At 29.7% G+C, this 26,165-nt stretch overlaps 2 protein-coding genes across 2 annotated transcripts; one reads left to right on the top strand and one right to left on the bottom strand.

Moving 5' to 3' along the window:
• Window positions 1–756: 756 nt before the first annotated feature.
• On the bottom strand, window positions 757–1,146 carry LOC123221460. The gene has a single exon (XM_044644309.1). The coding sequence runs from the start codon at window positions 1,144–1,146 to the stop codon at window positions 757–759; it is 390 nt and encodes a 129-aa protein (XP_044500244.1).
• A 971-nt stretch (window positions 1,147–2,117) lies between these two features.
• LOC123221459 (AP2-like ethylene-responsive transcription factor BBM2) lies at window positions 2,118–26,165 on the top strand. Its single transcript, XM_044644308.1, has 10 exons — window positions 2,118–2,275; window positions 22,439–22,692; window positions 22,823–23,483; window positions 23,638–23,720; window positions 23,867–23,875; window positions 24,048–24,136; window positions 24,420–24,493; window positions 24,612–24,662; window positions 24,845–24,921; window positions 25,108–26,165. Exons 1-10 carry the CDS (start codon window positions 2,118–2,120, stop codon window positions 25,878–25,880), a joined length of 2,229 nt encoding a protein of 742 aa, XP_044500243.1. The 3' UTR covers window positions 25,881–26,165.

The following is a 26,165-nucleotide window of genomic DNA, read 5'->3' as shown; positions in this document are numbered from 1 at the left end:
AGGCTTGTAATGTGGGTTTATAACAAACAAAAATGGCCAATAAAGCTCAAAAGGGTTCAACAAAGGGAAAATTAATCACAAGGTAGGCTATTTGGCTAATGTAGTTCAATGTCAAAGAGGGCCTTAATCATATTCATGTCCAATGCATGGGTCAATGTAGCCTTGAGGAGAATCAAGGCAAGTTCTGGAGAAACAATTCCATGGAATAATATCACTCATGAAAGGAAAAAAAAAGAAATTGATATGGATGTGTCAGTCTATGGCTCAAAAATCTCACAGGCTAATGCCTACCAAATTTAGTCATTACCACTCTCAAAGAAACAAACTATACCAATTAATTACAAATTGCAAGACGACTTGTTCAATCATGTTATAAATCTCTCAAGCTCAATTGAACCTTGCTTATGATATCCACAACCATAAACTATTGACACATGCAAAAACAAAAGCAAAGGCTTATTGTTTTAATTTTTTTCCATTTTGAAAAAAACAAACACAAAACACATTTAAAAAAAAAAATTAGTTTTAAAAAAATCAAAAACAATATTCCAGAATTAAAAAAAACATAACCTAAATCCCCTCCCTCACACTTAAAATTGATGTTGTCCCTAACATAAGGTTAAATGCAAAGAAAAGGCAAATAATAACCAAAACAAGAATGCAAAAATAAAAAGAAAATGGAACGAACTCCCCTTGGGTTGCCTCCCAAGCAATGCCTTTGTTTATTGTCTTCGGCTCAACTCAATACTTCCTTCTTCAATCGGAATAAATTGGATCTTGGAGGTTCACTTCTGTCACATTCTCTACTTGGAAACCTTCATAAAAAAGCTTAGGCTTATGGCCATTCACCTTGAATATCTTGGAAGTTGCTAAGCTTTGAATTTCAACTACACTATAAGGAAAAATATTAGTAACAATAAAATGTCCAATCCAACGAGAACGCAACTTACAAGGAAATAGACGAAGCCGAGATGGGTATAGAAGGACTTTTTGATCAACTTTAAACTTTTTCCTAGAAATCATCTTGTCATGAAAAGCCTTCGTTTTCTCTTTGTAAATTCTTGCATTTTCATAGGCATCATTGCGAATTTCCTCTAACTCTTGTAGTTGCAACTTCCTGTGTTCTCCACTTTCATCCATCTTCATGTTTAAACTCTTGATAGCCTAATAAGCCTTATGTTCTAACTCAACTGGAAGGTGGCATGATTTCCCAAACACTATTCGATAAGGTGACATACCAATAGGTGTCTTATATACAGTCCTATATGCCCACAAAGCATAATCTAATTGTAAACTTCAGTCCTTCCTACTTGGGTTAACTGTCTTTTCAAGGATGGACTTGATTTCTTGATTTGATACTTCTGCTTGTCCACTAGTCTGTGGATGATATGTAGTTGATATCTTGTGGGTTACACAATACTTCCTTAGCAATGCCTCTACAGTTCTATTACAAAAGTGAGTGCCTCGATCACTTATTAGAGCTTTTGGAATTCCAAATCTGGAAAATATGTTAGACTATATAAAATCTGCAACAACTTTAGAATCATCAGTTGGGTGGCTTTAGCTTCCACCCATTTTGATACATAATCAACAAGCAGCAAAATATAGATAAAACCGTAAGACAAAGGGAATGACCCCATGAAATCGATGCCCTACACATCAAAAATTTCACAAAATAGTATGGGGGTTTGTGGCATTTCAGTCTTTTGAGAGATATTACCTGTTCTTTGGCATTGATCACATGACTTACAAAAAGAATATGAATCTCGAAATAAAGTTGGCCAATAGAAACCACACTCAAGCACTTTTCTCATTGTTCTCTTAGCTCCAAAGTGACCTCCACAAGCATAAGAATGACAGAATGTTAGAATGGAAATAATTTCATTATTAGGAACACACTTTTTTATCACTTGATCCGCACAATGCTTCCATAGGTATGGATCATCCCACACATAGTGCTTGGCATCACTTTTGATCTTATCTCTTTGAGCTTTAGATGTAAGGTAAATATTCCACTTTTAGATGCTATTAAACAAGTATCTTGTTATGCTAAATTTTTGAAAGAATTATGTATAATTAAGAGGAAACAAAAACTCAAAGGATGTGAAAAGGTAAGAATGGGGGATAATGTCTCTGTAGTTATTCAGAGAAAGCTTCCTGCAAAGTGCAATGATCCAAGTACGTTCACTATTCCTTGTATGATAGGAATAGTGAAACTAAAAAATTTGGGTCAGCCAGAAAAGCCATTGAAAACTACCAACAAAATGGCTAGAACGTTAGGGTCAACTTCCTCTCTCAATGTTTGTACATTTTTGGATAGAGATAAAAATTTCTAAAATATAACAAATGTGTCTTTTATAAAATTGGAAACGCATAAAGCCGTATACGGTTATGTGTGGGCATGTATTCTACACCATATGACTGTGTATTGCTCAATTTAAAATTTACGCGATTTCACCTTTTCGACTGACATGACAATGACACACAAACATGACCTCTCTATACATTGTTGTATGTCACCCAATATTCATACTTTGACTTTAAATCCACATAATATCTTAATTAAACTCATAAAAAAAAAAACCTATTTGCCCTTGAGTTGTATTTGTGGGTGTTACATCCATCCACAACAAAATTAATTAGTTCTTTCTCAATGATTGACTGACCATTGCTTAACAATGCATCATAAATTTCTTTCATGCATCTAATATACTCATGTATTGTCAAGGAGCCTTTCTTTATTGTTCGTAAGTTTGTTTTCAAGTTCATGATTGTAACCTTAGACTACTATAAAATACTCCTCCAATATGTTCCAAATTTTTAAGGCTATTTGACACTTAGAGACATAGCTAAACATTAGCACATTGAGTGACAACAATAACTAGCTCACTACTTTATCCAGATAGCATATTGAGGATTTGTTTTCTTAATAGTACTAGACATGGATTCATTTTGAACCATTTTGAAAGGTAGGGGACATTGATCTAACTTGATTAAATACTCTTCTAGGTCATGAGCACCAACATAATATAGGGTCTGTGCACACCAATAGCAATAATTTTCCTCTAACAATTTAGAATTCATCGCTTGTAAAGTTGAAATTGAAAACACTCTAATTTATGGTGATTAAACAAATATAATGTTATTAGAGTTAGAGTTTTTTTCAGGGGTTAGAGTTTTTCTCAAGGATTAAAGTAGGACTAAAAGAGATAGAAAAACCTTTTATTATATGACTTTAGTCATAAAGGTGCTCTAATATCATGAAAGGATATCGATGTAGGATTCGAAGGACAAACAATGATGAAAACAATACCTCACTTTTTCTCATTGATTCTAAAATTACAAATCATTTGTGTTTATCGAGAGATTTATTAAAAAAAAAATGAAAAAAACAATACATTTTGGTTTCATCGTTTGATATCTTACAACAACCGTTAATAGCCTTTAGACCTGAGGTCTGAAGTTCATAAGTTTCTTCCTGTTTTAGAGAAAGAGAAGCAAAAACAAGAGAAATGAAAAATATTTATTGTTTGAAAGAAGTTGCGAATGTTCAAAAATTTTAAACTTTCTCAAATAACCAAAAACTCACCGTTTTGGGCTTCAAGATTAAAACAGCCCAATTGCATTTCACCTACATATGAAAAAGTTAAAAATTAAACCAACATCGCAACAGCAATGCTTACAAACCCAAACAAATTTCCCAAAAACCAATCGATTTGGATGCCTGGTTTGGGCGGTGACACAATCACTTAGAAAACATAAAAATGGCTAAATGCATTCAACCAAATATTACATAAATACAAATTCCTGCAGTTGTATTAAGAGTATTATATGAAAAGATTCACCCTTAATAAAACAATTTTCACTCAAAATTTTACAGTTGTTCCGGTTCATTCATGCTAACTATCATAAAGAAAAAGCTAGCCAGTGGGATATTTGAAATGATATCTCAATTAATTAACTTAGCACCAATGATTGTTAAATGCTTAAATCAAATATATATAATTTCAATTTGGAGCTATATAATATGTATGTGTGTATGTATAAGTAGATTTTATTATTATTAAAGAGTATGATACAGAAAAAGCTAGCCAGATTTTTTTTTTGACTGGGTTAGAGTTTTTTTTTTTTTTTAATGAAATTGTTTAATATAAAAAAGAAAACCTCAATGATCCAGGACATTATCAATGAAAAAAATTAGAACCGTAAACTTTGACGAGACTTGTGCTAGTTTTTCAAAGTCAGGATCACATGTAACCTATTTTAACTTTCGTTTTATTGCTAGTTTTTCAAACTCGGGATATAAGGCCAACAAGAAATTTTGTCATCTTTCAGAAGATTAGTTGAAATGAATATTGAGAGACCTACACTTTAAAAGTTAATTTTTGAGATTCGAGAACCATACTTTTAATGTGGGATTTACGTCTCATACCTTATATTTAAGATTTTAACATACGACTATACTTTACAGTCTCAACCTCGACGCTGAGGCGAATTGGTTGTACACTAAGTTTTTACTAGTCTTCGGTGAACATTGTAATGTTGGCGTTATTGCACTATAACTAAACTTCAAAAACTAATTATTCAAATTAGAAAACTCAAAATCATATAAATTCTATATTAAAAGTTCATATTTTCTAATATGAGGTCAAAGTTTCATACTTTAGATACTTAGGATCCTAACATTATTTTTGCTAGTTTTCAAAGCAAATGATATGTTCGTAAATGATACTAGCCGTTATTATAAATTAAAATTGAGTTCAGCAGAGGAAATAATAAGAATGAATGGAAGAATTGTAAGTAGAAATTAACAACAGAGAGAGAGGAAGTCCTAGTCAAAGAGGTTTGAATCCCAAACAGGTTTTGGAAATAAAACCCTACTTAGGGTTTCGTTCATGAAAAATGAAAAGCCCGAGAAAGAGACAAGAAAATGAGCATTCCTAGGGCTTGTAATTAAGTTAATTATAAGAAGGATTCTATTTGTGTTTGAGAGATGATAAAGATTACAGACACAGACACGCATGAAGCTTTCCATTATTTTACAATAACAATCAGACAAAATTCCGCTCAAATCCCACTCTTTTTACAAACACAAAATAATCTCTCTTTCTCTCTCTCTCTCTCTACAAGCTTTAAATATATAAAAGAAAATCTATATTCATGATTTTAATGTTATTTGGTCGACAAATACTGTCTATGATAATTATAGTTTTAGAGACTTGGATGGAAGATAAACCTGCTATTGAGAGTTAATCTTATGGGATTTCCGTATTTATCAGTTTGATATATACTATCAGGAAATCATTATACGTTCACAAAATCCTTTTATTTTATTTTTTAATTTTTATTATGGTTGAAATTTCAACTATTTAAATGTAATGTATAATGGATTCGTATCAAAACATTTAAAATTTATGCATGATAATTAATCATAATAGGCCGAAAAACTTATTCGCACCTTACACTTGCTAATTTTTGAACACTTAAATACTCATCCGTCTGTTAATCTTTATTATTACCGTCAAAGGTAAAATCATCATTAAATATTTTATTTAAAGAATAAAAAAATTATCTAATTTTTTTCACTTTAGTTTTGAAAATTAACATTTTCTTATTTTTTTAAGGTTTAAAAACTAACCTTCCCCCCGCCCCCCAAGTGTAGGGTTTCAATTCAACCTTTCATATTTTTCCTATTTAAAGCGGCCCCCTTGCCTTCTAAAAAATGTCAGTTTCACCCCCTCTTTAGCTTCAACTTCCGGATCACTGCAAGCATCCTTCTTCCTCTGTCTTTGGCATCCAAGACTAAGCCATTGTAGCGTCCCCTTCACCTTCTTCCCATTTATCTCCAGTTTGACGTAAAATCTTATCAAAATCAAGCAAGAGATCTCACTTGATTTCGGCTACCGACATTTCAATTAGGTCGAATCGGTGCTTTGTCTCCCTTCAATTCGATGAATTGAAGGAAGGAGATGTTGCACCATCATCGACCACTGAAGGAGAGGTCGACAATGGCATGAAATTGGCCAATGAATCCAAGAAGAAGCCGAAACCCTAAGTCATCCAATTTGTCATTCAATTTTGATCAAATTTTACACCAAATGGGGAGATAAATGGGAAGAAGGTGAATGGGATACCACGATAGCTCGATCTTGGATGCTAGAGATGGAGGGAGAAGGATGCCAGCAGTGATCTGGAAGTTGAAGCTAAAGAGGAGTTGAAACTGAAATTTTTCAGAAGGTTGGTGGGCGGCTTTATATAGGAAAAATATAAGAGGGCTGAATTAAAACTCTAGACTGGGGCAAAAAATGTTAGCTTTTAAACCTGAAAAAGATAAGGGGGGAATTGTTAATTTTCAAAATTAAGGTGAGAAAAAAAAAGATAATTTTTTTATTTTTTAAATAAAATCTCTAAATGACGATTTTATTTTTGACAATAACAATCAAAATTAGTAGACGAATGAATATATGTGTTTTAACAAAATTAACGGATGTGAATTTGGGTTTGCACCAAACCTTGGTGGGAATAAGTCTTGTGGCCATCATAATATTTAACTTAAACTATTTAGGTGGCACTACTCTATGATTCGGAATGGGGATTTAATTTTTCACTCAAAATGTTCACATTATTTTTGGACTATCCATTTAAATATATAAGCATTAATATTATTATGTTGTAACACATTCTTTTTTAACAATTAGATTTAGTTAGATGAATTGTCCTTAATCCATTATCTATTGACCTATAATTTTAAAATTAAGAACAGATTAATGTTCAAATTTTAATTATTTGACCTAATGGAGAGCAAGGTATGGGACAAAAAAGGGATGTGGGCATGGGTTGGAGTTGGAACCTTTTTTTTATATCTTTAATAAAGTGACTTCAAATTTCTTAGAAACGTCTTCATCTTAATTTGTTTCAAGGGAATTAAGAGGAGATCGTTAGCAAAATTGCATGGATAACAGTGAAAAATGGCAGAGAAATTAAGAAAGACAAATAGACTAATAAGATATTTGCTTTTGCTTTGGCATTGGCAATATTCACGTAGAGAGGCTCACCCTTGTCAAGAAGGCACGGGTGCTCCGCTGATTTCTCCAATGCAATCCCAGTTCCCACTGGCTCTTTTTTTTGGCTTTCAATTTTGTTTAACGAAATAATTTTATCTCTTTTTTCTTGATTGATGTGCTCCAACATATGACCTTATAATTATTAATTATAATTATGATATTTTAAAGGATTATTAATTAAAATTGTCCTTATTTTTCTTATGTAACGTGTCACACATTAGTTTAACTATATATATCTTCCAATAAGACACAAATTATATAATTTAAGAACTCATAAGATGTATAGCTTCTTCTTTGTAATATATTGCTCCCTTGGTCCGGAGTTTGAATTTCTTTCTAAGTATCCCATGGATTTTAGGGTTAATTAGGGTTAATTCTGTTAGACTCTTGTATAAAAATCAAGGTTTTGCAAGTACGGTTGGATCATATTTGGATCATTATCGAAATGATAAAGTCTACGTATGATGGATATTTTTCTTACTTAATAAAAATGCATATGATAATTTTTTGTTAATTTCAAATACGTAATATTATGTATATATATTTTTGATACATAGTTTGAGTACATAAAATGATGTATTATCATGTAATTGAATATTACTTTATCTTTAATTTAAAATTATCTAATCACATGATTATACATTATCTATATATTTAAATTATGTACTTAAAGAATGTATATATAATTTTATTGATTTTAAATATGTAAATTTATATGAGAGAACTTATATATAAAAATATTATGCGGAAAACTCTAAATCCTAAATCTTAATCCCTAATTCTTAGTCTAGTGGCAAATCTAGAGTACATAACTACAAGGTCAAAAGTTCAAAATGAGAAAAAATGAAAAAGTTTAAAATCAGAGATTAACAAAATTGATAAAATATTAAAATTTTTAAATAAATAACTTAATTCAAATATCTACCATATTCAAAAAAATTACTTACAAAACAAAAAATTATAAGGAACAATTTAAATTTAAAATGTGAACACTCAAAATACCTTTTTAAATAAAAAAATTTATTTAAATTAGATTGTTTATTTAAAATAAAATTAATTATATTAAATAAGGTAAATCCGAATCTTGGATTATTCCCACCACCACGAATGAACAAAATAGAAGTCAATAGTTTGATCACTGTCAAATATTTGAACTCACGCATGGGTTAATCTGCAGGCTTTGTGGATTCTTACGTATAAAATAAGTCCACCACTAAAGTGTAATCAGCACGTAACTCTAGTCGGTGCAGGCTTTTAAATATTATTTATTATTAATTATTTGTACTTTTAGGCAATATTTTTCGTCTGATCTTTTTGTCGCTTTATTTATCGAATATCCAAGCTCAAGCTGAAACTTATGTAAGGTTTGCATTTAAATTGTTCTAATTGGTTAAGTAATTTGACCATGGAAAATTGACTGTCAACATTGATATAATGAAGGGCTACATCAAATAAATTTTTGTTAACAATTTCCCACGGTTCAATACACACTCAAAATTGGATATATAGTTTTCAAGGTTAAAAGACTTATTCCCACTTATGCTTTAGATCATTTTTAAATTTTCATCTATTAATTTTAAAATTTTGAATATTTATTCATTAAATATTAAAGTTAATAAAATTTATTAAATTAAAAAATATAATTATTATTTAACTATAAAAATAAATTATAATATTTTATTTTATTTATTCACTTTAGTTTTAAAACTTATAATTTTCTTCTAATTTAAATTTTGAAAAGTTACATTTTATCCTCTAAGATTTATTTTTCTTTTGTATATTTTTCAGCAACCAGAATCCATCTCTGATTGCCTTTTTCAATCAAGTCTTTTTCTTTCCCAACGTTCTTCTTCATCTCGATGTTAAGTGGTGTTCTCTCTCTCAAAAGATTGACTAATAGAGATAGAAGATAGAAGGCAAATATATAGGCTAGAAGACGACGATTGAATGACAGAAGATAGATTGTCTTTTGGGAGAAGACGACAATCGAAGTTGTACCTTTTTTTTTGAATGAAATCAACCATACCAAATTAATACATCAAATTCTTGGTGTAATAATCGGCTCTACAACTTTTGACATTTATTAGTTGGTGAAAGTATGATATAGACAAATTGAATCTAGGCACTTACTGGTTGTATTAAAAAAGAAGATTTGAAAGTGTGCAACTATAATTAATGCCTGTTAAATTAGAAAGAAGTAACAAGATAATTCTTACATGTTTTTAAATTAGAAAAAATTGAGCATATGTTCGATTTGTCAAAAGGGAATTAATATATTGGAGAAATTTTTACATGTTTTTAATATTAGTAATATAAATAATTAAACAAATCAAGACAAATTAGGGTTCATTCTTTAATTAATTGTCTTTTGACTTCAATACTCTCAACCCTTCTATAATTGTTCCATTGTAATCAGAGTAATATTAGTATTTTAAATAGCACAATTTCCTGTGGCGTTGCATGAAAATTAGAAGCTCTTATAATTATTTAACTATGTTGAGTGACTGAAGAAACCAGTAACTTCGTATAAAATTTCAACTAATCCTTTACCATAACAATTTCTATTGGCTTTAACTACAACCCTTGCTTGGTAGTAAATATTGGTATAATTTTCGAAATATTATATTGTTTTTGATACATTAGGTTTTTTTTCTTGTTCTAGTTTTATATTTTATATAATATATATATATATATATATATATATATATATAAAACTCTTTGACTTAACACATTAATTATGTAATAGAAAAATCAATACATTCCACCTTCACATGCATTAAAATTGAAAAAAAAAAAAGACTATTTCCCATTTATTCAATGTTAAAACAATAAATTATAACCCTTAAAATTAAAAAGGTATAAAACAGTTAAGTTTTGTTAATAAATTGTAAGTTTTATCATAAAATTCTAAGAAGACGAAAATACTCTTCAACATTGGACCTTCAAAGTTTTAATATTTATATATACTTAAATACACTTATATTAGGAATATTAATTAAAATACGTACAAAAATTTATGCGTAAATTGTTTTAGACAACTTTTTAATAAATTTAATTTTTTAAGCGAATTTAATATTAATTTTAATAATATTCTTACTCTCTCGTAATTACCTTTCTTCAGTTGTGTTTTTTCTTTGATAGTGTTTTCTTTGATAACATTTTTTTTGACAGTATATTCTAACATTATCACATTGATTGTAAGTTTGAAAATTTATAAATCGAAATATTTATAAACTTGTTATGAAATAGGTCAACTTTTAGTTTGATTGTTGATATATTCATATTGGAACGAAAAAACAAAAAAAGATGTGAATTATGTGTGAGTACATCTCCTATTTGTTTTGCTGTTTTGGTTTGTTATGTTATTTTATTTCCTGTTTTATTTTTTGTTTCAAGTTTGAATCCTTATATATTTTTTTCTTTTGTTTCACAATTGTTATGTTTATTATTCAAAAAAATTTTGGCTGCGAGTGACTATGAGTGCGAGTGTGAATGTAACCACAATCCGACTTTCTTCTCTGTCGACGATAACACAATAAAAAATTCGGCCCATTTTAATTAATATCTGATATTCAAAATGTAAGAAATAGAGTCGCCGTTATTTTGTTATACGTTCCGATTGCGAAACTACAATGTTGCTTAAAAAGAGAAATGTTTTAGTTTTATTAGATTTTAGATATAAGGTAGAATGAATAATTTACATATATTTTACTTACAAATATAAGTGTCTCAAATATTTATCAAAAAATATTTTAACACAAATTTTTTTATCTATATTAATTAACATCCTCTTATATTAACATTAAAATGGCATAAATACTTTTTTACTCTTCTCACCCACCCAATTTCACTAATCTCCTTACCTGGAAATCTTATCCATCTCTTTTATACTTTTGTCTATATGCATCACACAATTCACCATAACTTTATTGCTTTCAGATTCAACATAATCTGTAATAATTATGTTTCTTCAGCTCAACCATTAAATTCATTGAGACCCTTTTCGCCTATAACAAGAAAACATCGGTCATGACGAATCAAACTATCGCAATTGGAGCTTGCCAATGAGGAGTTGAAAGGCTCTAAAAGTTAGGAAAATGTCAAAATGCATGAGAATTTGTTGTTCAAAATCTCTCAAAATGGTTTGGTTTTGCAAAATTTCTGTGGAGGTGAGAGTATGAGTTTTTCCCTTTCCTTTCCTCGTCCTCCACCGAAAATAATCTATTCCTCTTCTCACCGCCAAAACCTTTTCCCTCCAATACCACCACTACCACATCCATTAACGATGGAGAAAACCATCTCTAGTCACTCCAGATTAAAAAGCTAATGATTTAAGTATATATATTTACAATTATACTATTGATTATTTAGAGATAAAATAATAGAGATATATAAGTAAACTAGAAGTTATAGGTGTTTGTTCAATGCCCTAAGTGTCTATGTATTGAACTATGACTCTTAATAAGCATAGTAGCAAAATAATTGTACTTTTTGTGACTAAAAGTTATGAAAAGTAGTTTCACAATAATGAGAAATTGTTATTTAATATTGAAAAAATTACAAAAGTTGTGATAATTATCAAATTTTGTCCTCTTCACTGCTACTAGATAAAATGGTTCCCATCCACATCTTGAATGAACCCACAAGTAGGGATTGAATCGATTCGTTGTTTGCCAATCATGTCTTGAGTGTTAAATCAATAAATTAGACTAAAGGTTTTGACTGCATAGTAATACATATTTTTAGAATACAAAAGGTTCACATAACAAATAAACTATACACTGGAAAGTTTTATTGGTCATAAAATGTCAATACGTCTTTATTTTTTTTATTAGAATTATGAAATACCATGTTTTTTTTTTCTTTTCTTTTTCTTCCCTTCCCGTCTCTATCACCTCTGCCAATTACTTGAGAGTACGCGACACAAGATGCAATCGCGACGTCTAGTAAATTCATTGTCAAGGCCTCCAAACAATCAAGAGAAAATGCAGAAAGCCGAAGAATTGAATCAGTACCTTGACCCTCATCTAATCCATTTTCCAAGTCATCAATCAAGTGATATTCACCAATGTGGCAAAAGAGTAATCACGTATGATAATGAATATGTTGAACTGAAACCACATCACCTAGCACATCATGCAGAATTGATTGAGCATCGTTGTGGACTATCTTGCATGTAAGAAACAACATTTTGTGCACAATGCCTTAAAACAAGCCATGGAATGGGATCCTTATTTGTAAATACACTTTAGGATGATATTTAAGAAAATGACAAAATGCTCCGATATCTCTTCAACCACTTAGCCTCAAACACTTTCGTAATTTAATAAAATTATTTGTATAAATAATATAAATAATTTTATGCACAAATATTGATATATCACTATATGATTATGTGTTGTTTTATTTCAAATTTAAAACTAACCAATTATATAATGATAAATTATTGTTTGCACATATAACATTATTTTTTGTAATTTGGTCCTAACTCAAAGCCACAACCACCAACTTTTCCACCTGTTAATAACCAAAACTAAATGCTCTTAAAATTTCATTACCCAGAAACAACATATATCTTTTGTTTTCTTTGTTTTTCAAAACAAAAGCAAACACATGGCTTAGGCTCCTCCTCTTATACTTTCACCTTCTACAAGAATTAGATGACAAAACCTTAACCATAGATTCTATGTCTTTCTGGTCTCACCTTGACTTCAATATTTACCTTTCTAATATTGAATTATCTACACCATTCTATTCTTGCAAATAATTAACTATTCACTTCATGATGATGTGTCTGACTCCGATTTGTTGATTACCAACACCTCAAATCTCTTCGTTAATTTTGTCATGGATCAGGTTCAACAATGTGTCGAACAGTCTTAAGTAATTGGTGTCTTAATGGTGCTAATGGAGAGAGAAAGAGGGAAAAAAAAAACATTTCCTTAATTTTAATAAAAATTGAGAACAAATTTGTAATAAATATTCAGAAACAGTTTTATAAATGTATTAAAAATAATAAACTAATAATTTATAATATAATTAAATAATTTTTATTAACAAAAATAGATAAGAAGGGTGAAAAACTATGTTAGATCATTCGTCCTGCCGTAAAAATAATTTTGGCTTTGGTTGGCCACTTTCTACTCTTACTGCCAGAAGTTACTTGATTTATGGAACCCTAAACGAAACATTGATCAACACTCAACTCAACCGACCATTTGCCATGTGGCAGCCTAATGAAGCGGTTTTCTTTAATGATCATGATTACAATGCATCGAACCGCCATTTCCTCCATCTTGTTCTCCGGAATCCGGATTTCATGTCTGCCTGTCACCCACTCTCTCTAACAGCTACATGACTTTAGCAAATCCCTAAACCCTAGGCTACATATATTAACCGCTGCAATTCAGTCAAAGATTTCAATAAAAATATAATTCCATGTGTAGAGACAAAAATGAGGTCAATTATTATGCTAATATAAACTAAATTAACAATAATTAATTATAATTAAGTATCGGCCAGCTAGCAATTCCACTGAAAAGTGAAATCTCAGCGTTTGACTATTAACTTGTTGTGGGTTGATATGGTGAATTAATATTGTGTTTATGGATTCATAACCCTAACTAGTAAATACGAAAATGGGAAGAAAATGATTCAGAAACTTTATAGATATAATATAATAAATGATAAAAAATATATTTATAAAAAATATCATAAAATTCAGATATAAAAAAATATAAAATATATATGTATGAGTTTAATATAGTATATCATCAATAATATATTTCTAAAAATACATCAATATCAATAATAATTTTAATATTTTTTAGTTAATAATTCAAATATAAAATATCTAATTTACTATTAAATTTAATATAACATAACATATAATCAATATTCAATCATTATAAAAAATTATCGAAAGAGGTTAGAGATTTAAACAACAAAAAAATTGAGTTTTTTAGTTTATATAATTATAATATTACGATAATTAATTAAAAATTTAATAGACATTTTTGTGCTTAAAAAAATTTAAAAATGTAAAAAATGACTTATTTAGAATGATATTTAACAACAGAAATAAAATATATAAAAATTTATCATTTAACTTATTTATGAACGTATACATGTCATTAGATATGTTAATATTGTAAAGAATTTCGACCAAATTAATCGCACTATATGAACATAGGAACATTCAAACTCTAGTATACAGTTCATTTGTATTATATTTGGATAATAATTATTTGTAATTATTCTTAATTATATAATTGATTGTTTAGGCTGTGGAACCCTTCTAGTGAAATGGCATGCATGAAATTGCGGTAAGTAAGTCAGATTTAGGTCACGTGCAAGGGTGGGATCCCATGCTGAGAATTCACTGACATTTTATGGGACATAAAGCGTGGACTGTCCAGGCAATTCTGCATGGGCTGCATGCACAAGTGAACTATATGGGCCTAATCCGAACCCTAATTTTTTAATTATTTTTATCGTAAAAATAATAATTAAGTTTGTATCCCGATTGGAATGGCTTGTTTTGTACTTGTTATGCAAGTGGTTAAACGATGTGAATTACATGCATAATATATACAGTTTTTTTATTTAAAAAAAATTCATTGTAAATGTTTGATAATACTAACAAATATATATATTTTCATGCTTTTGTAAATGATAATTCCCTCACAAGGCTTGATGGCATAATAAATTCTTACTTTTAAGTTTAAAAAGTCAATTTTTCATTAATTCATTAAATTTGTTAATAAAATCCCATGAATTTTTTATAAAATTATTAAAAAGGCAAAAAAAAAAAAAAAAAAAAAAAGGAAAATCCCTTAAACTAAATAATATTTTGCTTCCAAAAAATTTATTAAATATTTTTTACTCTAATTTTAATTTAAATAGGAATGTTGATAACATGTTATTCTATGTTTGCAGGTAAACTTAATTTTTGAAAATTTTTATGGGTGTTAGTGGAAAATTTTAAGGGGGGTTTTTAATATTTGAAAAAAGTTTAGGGTGTTTTTAAAGTTTTAAAAACTTTCAATAATCCTTTTGATAGTTTAAAAAATAATAGTTATAGATTCAAAGAACTAAATAAAACCCTAAAAATTAGGGGTTTAAATGAAATATGACAAACTATTAGGTATATTTTAGATATATATGAAGTGAATATGAATGATAATTTTTAAAATAAGATAGTGAAAGTATTCATTTGTCCCAAGTAAATTTTTTAAAAAAAAAAAGATATTTACATCCCTATAATACTACTCACATTTCAATTGGGTAGGAGTGTTATTTTGATTCTTAAAACCTAAAAGACAACATGATAGTTCAATACACTTTTTATCATAACATATGAACAAAATGACAAAAATACACATTTATTGTTAAAACTAATTGTTGGCTTTTAGAGATAAGTAGAAAATTAGCTTTTTTTTTTTTTTTAAAATTTAAAACGTAGAAATTTAACTTTTCATCAAAAGTTGGATGGGAAATAGTCATTTGGCATTGTTTAAGACTTGTTATGTATATGATAATATGATACAGATGATATGTTATCACGTGATTTGATATTATTTTATTTTTAATTCAAAACCATCAAATCACTTTGACATATCGTCTATATACCTAAATTGTATATTAAAAATATGTATATATAATTTTTTTATATGAATATTATATGTTTGAATGCATAATACCACTCTTTTGAAGATAAAAAATTGATCCTACGATACAAACTTAAGTACAAATATATCAACGGTTTCACCATATCTATTAAAAACATATTTATTTATACTATGTCTCCTAGATCGATCCTTGATAATATCAAATATTTTATATATAATTAATTTGTACTATAAATAAATAATTGATTTCAAGTTTATAAAATTGGTACCCAAAATGTTATACATGTGTATATCTTTCCATTAAAAATTTTATGACAGTAATTATTGCTCATCTATAGTTTAGAAATATATTAAATTGAAAATTATGTTTAATTATATTATATTATCTATGAGATATATTCATGTGTGGTATTAAGCAATTTTTTTCTTCAATAAATACAGAAAAATAAAAAGAGCTCTTTAGAAAAGGTTAATGTGAACATGCCATGTAATGAGCTGTGCATATTTTACCACATGACCATCAAATACTTAAGACATTAAACTCAATGAATTACTGTGAGAATTTCATATATTAATAAATTAATTAAAGTATTTTGTCGATTTTTATATGTTATTTAGTAGGCAAGTATGACAAACTTACTCCATTATTTTACCTCATATAGTGATTTAAAAAAAAAAAAAAATTAAACCTATTGACTCTTTATGTATAAACTTAATAAACTGATAAAATATGCGAACCTATCACTACCAACAGCTGGGCAAACCATGAAAAGTCACAGTTCTTGACTATTTATGTGGATGATCAAATAATGGAACTTCCCATCATAAATATTCAAATGTAAATGAATTTAAGGGCATGAGAAACATATGTCATTTCATTTTTGGGTGGCAAAATTAGAATTTGAACACATGGCATTCATTAATTCTCTTTTTTGGTCGATGCAAACATAATCAATAATTTAATCGGATTAAATGTTTATTAATAAAAAATTGAATGCATGTGTGGTAGACAGTCTTTTTATCATAATTCAGGTTCATGTAATCAGTCCAAAAGAGTGTGCACAGAATGCGCAGAGCATACAATCCACAGATTCATTTTAAAAAGTAGTTCAAGACCTAATTTTCATACCCTAAAAAATAAAGCATGAACTTATTTCATTTCATTGCCCATTCCATGTCTAAAAATATGGTAAAACAATTATAATATGTTTTCAAGAGGAGTTGATTTTACCCTTTTTTTTTTTTTTAAGTTGTAAAGCTGCAGGTTAGGCCAAATTTGGTTTATTCATTATTCTATCCATTCTGACGGGATGAGATTAGGTTGTTTTCGAGTCTTTCTTGCAAGCTTGTTGTTTTTTTGTTAATATATTCTTTTTAATTAAAAAATTAGTTACGATATGTTAGATCTAAAAAGATTTATATATATTGTTTTCAAAAATAATTTAAAAAAATTAATAGTTAGTATAAAAATAAGAAAACGATTTTGAATTAATTTTAGGGTTTTTTAATTTTTATAAGGATAACTCAAAATAGTTTTGATAAAAGTATATGTTGATGTGATTTTTCTCCAACAACTGGTTGATATAATTTAGAATTTTGTGTAAGTTAAGCTAGGATAGAAGCGATTATAATCTGAATAGACTCTAATGTCAACTACTTTATGATATGAATCCAAAAGAACTAAAATAAAGAATAAAAAGAACAAGATACAAAATTTTTTAAAATAAATTGACCCAATGGTCAAAATGCATATGCATGATGTATTACATAAAGAATAAATACAATGAATAGCATGTGTGATTTCTAGTTATTTTCCCTCCTCTAGATAATCCTTTATATGCATAGGGTTTGACAAGGAGAAAATACATTCAAAATAAGATAATCAGAGATTTCTAATTCAAGTATAATTATAAGGAATAATTTCTATTTCAATTGAGTTAAAAAAATATTAAAAATATAAAAATATTTTGATTGGAAGGATAAAAATAGTTTTTCTTTTTTTACTAGATTAATTTCATATAGGAAGGAGATGAAGTAACTTTTAATTAGCAAGTTTCATGAATCCAAATCTTTTTTCTAGGAGTCTAATATTTCACCAGTTTGATTGCTAATATTGATGATTTGGATATGTAAATTCTGTATACACATTATCAATTTTTATCATATGAGAATGCTTAATTGGCTAATTCAGAAAAATTCTTAATTAGGATGGAGATAGTAAGTATGATTTAAATACTTAACTTTCACCAACAAAAATATGACATCTGTCTCAAATGCAATGATTATTCATATACACATATATTAAAACTATATGTATATATATTTTTATTATATAATTGAATATATAAATAATATATTATCATATAATTAAATAATTTTAAATTAAAAATAAAATAACACTTAATTATATATAATATATCATTTATATATTCAATTATATTCATAAAAATATTTACTCATAACATTGATTATATATGTAACTAATGAGACTCAACTCATCATAATGGTTCATCTACATAAATGGTGATATATGTTTAAATAATCCCAGATATTTTTTAAACTTAATAATAAAATATTGAAACAAACAGTAAACAGTAAACCGTAAAATTATATCAAAACCCCGATTTGATAAATTATATAATAAATAAACCAAGATTAATAAATTAATTAAAGTGATTTTGCCAACCCTAAAAGGTGGTAAACAAAACTAGGCATTAGGTCAAAAGTCATAAAACTACACTAAATAAAATTATGTTAGTTTGGTGTGGTTTGGTTAGGGTATGATTATGATTATATTACCGAGAGCATTTATTTTTACGGAAAGGCAGGCTTTGATTTTATATAATAAAAGGACTCTAGAGGCCATGTGAGGCTGTAATTTAAATTTAATTTTTACCCTCTTCGATTTGATTCCTTCCTTGACGGTCAAACTAACTGTGCAAGTTTTTGCACTCTCCGAGATCATTTTTCCCAATCTCTCTCTTCCTTTCTGCCAACACCTCTTCTTTTTTTAATTCGATTTGTCTTCTTCATCGATTAGCATCCTTTACTTCTAAATTATTCGTACACACGCATCTCATATGCATACACACTATATATACATTATTAATAGATATCATACATGCATACCCTTTTTTTATCCGTGTGAATAATCACAACATAAATCTAAAATACTATGGCAGTATCCAATCAACAGTACTCTAAATTAAAGATTAAATAACATGAATTAATGAACAGTTGTATTAATGGTTGGTGCATAACTCTTAATGGATATTTAAGTAGAAAAAGAGATGAATATCAAGTATAAGAATATGAGTTTAACTCTTATAAATAACATATTAAAAAATATATTGGCCTGGTCAATTCAGCTACATATACAAATAATTAATAAGTGTGCATATTAACACTTATTCATATATGATATCAACTATATACTTAATCATATTTAATGATATATTATTTATGTATTCAAAAACGTGTTTACATAACATTACTCTTATATGTACATATTATATATGAAAATTATAAGAAGGGATGTTTACCTTCTTTGAAAATCTAGGTCATAATTTACAATAAACGTACCCATTTTAGAGATATATATTTGATGTGTGTCATTATATAATTTTATAATTTTGAATTAAAGATAAAATAATATCTAATAATATGAAAATATACTTAAGTATATACCAATTTATGTATTTAAAATATGTACGTATAGTATTGCTTCATAATTTATTAATATTTGTTAGACTAATATAATGTTGAATCTTCATTTATTGCTTTAAACTTCTAAATTGGATTTTAATCTTAGAATTGAAGGTTTAAAGTTCGATCTCTCATGTTCAAATAAATAATATAAAAAAAAATTTTGTATAAAGATGGAGAAACAAGATTAAACGATAATCCAGTTTTTCAAAAGAAATGCTAACTTATAATTGTGCATTCGTCTTATATTAAATGAAATTTGAAAGGGTATAGTAGTTTATAAAATATTACATGAAAAATATGAAAGAAAATCTTAATATATATCTTCCAATGGCAATGGATGGATGTCTCTTTCAAAACTTGATAAAGACATAACGTCAAAACTCAAAGCACCCGGAAGACAAGGGTTAGTGTCTTCATGTAGGGGTGCAAAGATCAAACTCATCACCATTTTTTTCTCAAGATTTTCTTGCCATACGTATATTATAAATAATTAAAGAAAGAATATACACAGGATTCTCCCTCTTTGCCTTGTAAAAATAATATACATAAATCTGTATATATTCATTAATTGTCAGTCATGCATGAATTATTGTTTGTGCACAGTAAAGAGAAAGAGAGAGAGAGAAAGAAAATGGACTCCCGTTTGTAGCGGGGGAGCAGATTGATGATTAGGGCTGAGAGATAAAAGTTAAATAATGAAATGAATGGATGGGATGTGAAAAAGTTGTGGGTTTTGAAGGCTGACTGAGTATAAATATTTATGCAGAGAGATGATATTTTTATAGTAGAGATCATACATATGAACCTCACGAGGTATGCATCTTACACAACGAAGCCCCCTTATGTTTCGAACATTGCTTTGAACCTCTTACACTTTATCAAACATTATTGCTTTTCTAAGCCTCATGAGCCTATACAAATACAATTAATTAATTCCCTTTGGTTCTTAAAACTGATTTAAATCTTCCATCGTATATTAAGACGATAAATTTTTCTACTGGTTTTAACAAATGAAAGAGTTTTAACTTTTGTTAATTTTAATATTAAGAAGTATAACCCTTCCTCTCTCTCTGTCTCTGTCTCTATCTATATATATATATACACACACACATATAATTAATAACCCACCCTTTGTTTTGAAAATTTCTTTAAATTCCTTCCCATTTGTTAGTTTTAACAAGCCATACTATGCCTTATATATAATAAATATTTCAGAATCACTCTACCCCAACTGAACCTACCTCCGCCATATTCTTGTTTGACAAATTAGAGATAAGGGGTTAAGGGTGATCTTCGAAATTAAATAAAGTTTAAGGTAATACTAGAATCTCTTCTAATAAATGCTAGAGGTTTTAGAGTGGTCTCCTAAACCGAATGGAGTTTATGATAGGGTATTACCATAACTTCTTGTATGACAATAGATAGGGGGTTTAGAGTGACCTCAGAAACGAAATAATTCAAGGGGGTTTCTTGGGATATTACAATTCAAGGGGTTTATAAAGGGATCCCTTGAATATACTTTAAATAATTTGTGAAATGAGAATGAGAGGGCAATGAAAGGTGGGAATGGTAGGAGCAGATTGGACTGACAAGGAAAAGACTTATGCCCAACTGGGGATGAATAAATGGGTGTGGACAGGGGCTGCTGCGTGTGGGTTTTTTGACATTTTTGTCACAAACCTTTGTCAGATTATGTATCATCATCTTCTACAGTTGTTTACAGCAAAGATGAGTGCACTTTTGATTTATATATTTATTTTTGAAAGAGAAAATTTTTCATCATCAATATCACAGAGAGAGAGAGAGAGAGAGAAATTTGATTAGAATTAGATACTATCTTAAAAGAGATTTGATGATCATGGTTACTGCAAGTAGAATCACAGAGAACATAATTCAAAAAAAAAAAATTAGTATCATAATGTCATCTCCAAGTAAATATCTATAGGTTTAATATAAAATTTTCAAATAGATACATGTATTCTAATTTTTTTATAATTGCACCATCTATCAAAGTATTTTTTTTTTATTTTTAAAAGAAAGTAAAACATCATGTAAGATTTCAATGTTTTTTTTTTTTGAATTTTCTTCGAAAACATATATGCTTCATTTATCTTTCACATTTTGTGAATAACTGTGATATAATGGAATATTTAAAAAGGCATTTAGGAGATCATTCTCATTCAATCTAATGTTTCAAGAAAGGAATGATCTCAAAGAATTGAGATTTATTTATTCATAATAAGTGACGACGCTGGTTAGAAGTTAAATAACGATAACTAGAAATTACATAATGAACTTTAATCTTGTAGCAATTTCCAATTTCAACCCCCTTATATATATATAAATTGGGTTCAAACTTAAATCATTCTTTAAAATATTATATAATATTATTTTAGGTTCTTTGAGTATCTTCTAATTGAAGGTTTTGGAGGGTCGGTGAATATATAGTTACATAGTTTTGAGTATACGAAACCCCACATGTTGTTAAGGGCTAAGACCCCATGTGTTTGGCCATATAATCTTCCATCATATAGTTAATTAATATATAAATACTATGAAAGGCATGAAGATAAGCTCAACTTGGCTTTGCTATTTTTGGATTGCAAGATAAATGTGCTTTTACACTAAATCTATCCACATATAATAATCCCACAACAAGGCAGGGCTTCGTTCAAACCCCTATTTAATTAATGCTCCTCGTGTACCTTTTTCTTGTAATCTTAGTAAGCAAATTTTAGGTTTCAAAAGAGAAGATCTTGTATATATCCTCTCTTAAGGTTAAGTGCCCTTAAGTTTTAGGGTGCTCTGCTCCCATTTGTTTATTTTATATCATGATATCTCTTCATGAAAGAGAGAGATAGAGAGAGAGAAGAACTAGATGGAGAAAGTTTATATAAATCTCTTCATTTTTCTCTTCATTTTCTTGACCATTCCTCTTCATCTTCTACTTGGTTCATTTTTTCTCACTGGATTCTTCTTCATCCAGTTCATGCATGTACTAATTTGTAGTTCTTGAACTTGATCAAATATTTTTAGTTTGGTTTTTATTTTATTTTTAGATGCAAATATGAACAACTGGTTAGGGTTCTCACTCTCTCCTCAAGAAATCCCTTCTTCACATCAGGAAGATCATCACTCTCAAAACTCTGTCCACCGCCTCGGTTTCAACTCCGATGAACTCTCCAGTGAGTGTTTTGATCTCTCATCCCATGATGCCTCTGCCGCCCATCTCAACCTCCCCGCCCCCTTTGGCATCCTAGAAGCCTTCAACCGCAACAATCACCACCAAGGTATGAAAATAAACACTTACTTCTCCTCCTTAAACCCTAAGCAAATCAAGAAAAAATTAAGACAAAAGCAAAACACTTTCATTTTATCCTTTTAAATCTTTTTTATGTTTTTGTTTTTGGTTTTGTGTAGAATGGAATAGTATAAAGGGTTCCGAGCTCTCCATGCTGATGGGTTCTTCATGCACTAATACTCAAAACCTTGATCAAACCCAAGAGCCGAAGCTTGAGAACTTCCTCGGAGGCCACTGTTTTGCGGATCATGAACAAAAACTCCACGGCTGCAACGACATGTACACCGCAGCCGCTGCCACAGCCGGTGGAGACTTCATTTTCCCCAACTGTTCTCTCCAACTTCCGTCAGACGGTACATCAAATAATAACAATGCAACAAGAACAACCAACAACAACACTGGAACCGAAACCGAGACCACCATCACAAACAACAGCTCCATTGGGTTGTCCATGATCAAATCTTGGCTAAGAAACCAACCAACACCAACTCAAACCGACACTAAAAACATCAATGGAGGCGGTTCTGCACAAAGCTTGTCGCTTTCGATGAGCACCGGCTCGCAAACCGGCTCACCTTTGCCACTCCTGAATAATGGCAGCGGGGGAGAGAGCTCTTCTTCAGATAACAAGAAGCAACAAAAACCATCTTCAACGGCAGCGGCAACGACGACGACAGGAGGAGGAGCTCTTGATGGCCAAACGGGCGCCATTGAAGCGGTACCAAGAAAATCCATTGATACTTTTGGGCAAAGGACTTCAATATACCGAGGAGTCACAAGGTTTCATTTAATTAACTCTCTCTCTCTCTCTCTCTCTCACTTTCTCTCTCTCTCTCTCTCTCTATATATATATATGTTGGTTTTTTTGTTAGTTTTTTGAGGACTAATATTTAATTTTATGTGTGATATTGATTTTAGGGTTTTGTGTTAACAGGCATAGATGGACCGGAAGATATGAAGCTCATTTATGGGACAATAGCTGTAGGAGAGAAGGCCAAACTAGAAAGGGAAGACAAGGTATTATTTATTGTTTAAATCTATATATTAATCAATTATTAAGTAAATTAGTCAATTATATTTTTGTATTACTAACTTTTTTCTTTGTACATGTTGAACACTATCTTTGATCCTTGTTGGGGTTCTTCATTGTTCATCTAATACAGTCTATTTAGGTAAGTATCTATGTTTGTTAGAGAGGAGGAATCTTTATAGGGTTTTAATTTTTTTTTTGAAAATTATTTAGATATTCTTGATTTATTGATTGATTATTTGAAAAAAAAAATTGCTTTTTTCTTTGGAAGATTCTTATGCCTTTTGGTTTTAATTATATGATAATACTTATAGGAGGGTATGACAAAGAAGAAAAGGCTGCAAGGGCTTATGATTTAGCAGCGTTGAAATATTGGGGTACCACTACAACAACAAATTTCCCAGTAAGTTAATTAATTATTTTCTTTATTTAAGTTCTAATTAACCAAAATTAAACAAGAATTGATTGTATATTAATTTATAAATAATATCCTGTTGGTACTGCACTTGACATAAAATTATAATCTTGCTGTGCTCCTAATAAAGCATCCCCATTAAGAGGGGATATGTCTAGTTACAGTAAGATAATTTTTTCAATTGATTTTGCCGATTTATATGGGTTTTGTTTCTAAAGTGAAAGTAAAGCTGTAATTTTATTTTATTTTTAATAATTAATAACAATTTCAGATTAGCAACTACGAGAAAGAGTTAGAAGAAATGAAGCACATGACCAGGCAAGAGTATGTTGCGTCTCTACGAAGGTATAGTTTGAATCATATTATTCTATTTTAATCTTATAAATCATGTAAATTATATTAATTACGAGCAAATCAATAAATTAATTTCATTAATTTTATATGTTATTTTTACTTAATGCAGGAAGAGTAGTGGGTTCTCTCGTGGTGCATCTATTTATCGAGGAGTAACAAGGTAAAATATTCCTTGAGGGACAGAAATTTTAATATCATGTATTGAAGATGATTTTTTTTTTATATATTTTGTAGTTAGTTAAGTTGGTGGATTTTAATATATACATACTTAGATTGTGGGATTTTGAAAGGAATATTGAAATTGTCTATACTTTTGTTTGCAATTTGGGTGACTGAAAACAGACATCATCAGCACGGAAGATGGCAGGCAAGAATTGGGAGAGTTGCGGGGAACAAAGACCTTTATTTGGGCACTTTCAGTAAGTTTTATTTTGTTTAATTATTCAACTAATTTCTACATTTTTTGAATTTATATTTCTTTATTTCGAGTTAGTTTTCTCATGCACCTTCAAATTTTGCACCCAAAGAGATTCTTCACCATGATAACAAATTACACTTTTGTTTCACCTAAAACTTTATTCATATTTTAACACCTTTGTTTGCAGGCACACAAGAGGAGGCAGCTGAGGCCTATGACATTGCTGCCATCAAATTTCGTGGTCTAAACGCCGTCACAAACTTTGACATGAGCCGCTACGATGTGAATAGTATCCTCGAGAGCAGTACATTACCCATCGGCGGTGCAGCCAAGCGGTTGAAAGACGTGGAGCAGACTCACCAACTAACCCTCGATGGTGGCGGTGGCCAGCGAACCCTAACCAATGAACATGAAAGCCTCGTAACTTCAAACTTCAACCCCTACGCCTCCTCATCCTCTTCCTCAGCTCACCACCTCCAAAACTGGCAAACCCTAGCATTCCAACAACCCCATCAGCAAAACTCTAATTCCAACTTCTCCATGCACGGCCACTTCCCCTACAGCCAGCGCCTCTGGTGCAAGCAAGAGCAAGACGCCGAGCTTCACCACCAGCTTCAACTGGGAGGCACCCACAATTTCTTTCAGCCGTCCGTTTTACACAATCTTATGAACATGGATCATCAATCTTCATTGGAACACAGCTCGGGCTCAAACTCCGTGATTTACGGTAACAATAGCGGGGATGTGAACGTGATTCCAATGGGGACAGTTATTGCAAACGATCATGGAAGTTTTGGTGAAAACGATAACAATTTGTATTATATATCTCATCAACAATCTTCAGCGGGAAGCCAATGCAACAACTGGGTGCCGACAGCGGTTCCCACACTTGCGCCAAGAACGAGTACAATGGCGTTGTGCCATGGAGCTCCAACATTTACAGTGTGGAATGACACTTAAATTTGAGGTGATGGAGAAGATGTATACAAAACTGATTTGCTAATTTTTCGTTTATTTTTTTTATGTTCTAACAAGTTTTAATTTGATGAAATTAAGGGTCAATGTGACTGAAGTTCGATCGATAGCAAGGGGTCTAGTTAAGTATAATTTAAGGGAGGATCATATATTAATATCGTATTGATTTAGTACATGAAATGTCTCATGGTAACTCCTTGCTATCAATTTTGGGAACTTCAGGGTGACAAAATATTGATCCTCGGAAAGTTTTAATTTTTGTTACTTCAG

Source organism: Mangifera indica, chromosome 7, assembly GCF_011075055.1.
Source record: "Mangifera indica cultivar Alphonso chromosome 7, CATAS_Mindica_2.1, whole genome shotgun sequence".
NCBI lineage: Eukaryota > Viridiplantae > Streptophyta > Magnoliopsida > Sapindales > Anacardiaceae > Mangifera > Mangifera indica.
This window is presented reverse-complemented; position numbering and strand designations above follow the sequence as displayed.

Bases quoted from the DNA above. Each gene is read 5' to 3' on its own strand.
- LOC123221460 (XM_044644309.1), bottom strand. From the start codon at position 1,146: ATGAAGATGGATGAAAGTGGAGAACACAGGAAGTTGCAACTACAAGAG.
- LOC123221459 (XM_044644308.1), top strand. From the start codon at position 2,118: ATGGGGGATAATGTCTCTGTAGTTATTCAGAGAAAGCTTCCTGCAAAG. The intron at 2,276-22,438 runs GTTAGGGTCAAC...AAATATTTTTAG, and splicing joins ACCAACAAAATGGCTAGAAC to TTTGGTTTTTATTTTATTTT. The intron at 22,693-22,822 runs GTATGAAAATAA...GGTTTTGTGTAG, and splicing joins CCGCAACAATCACCACCAAG to AATGGAATAGTATAAAGGGT.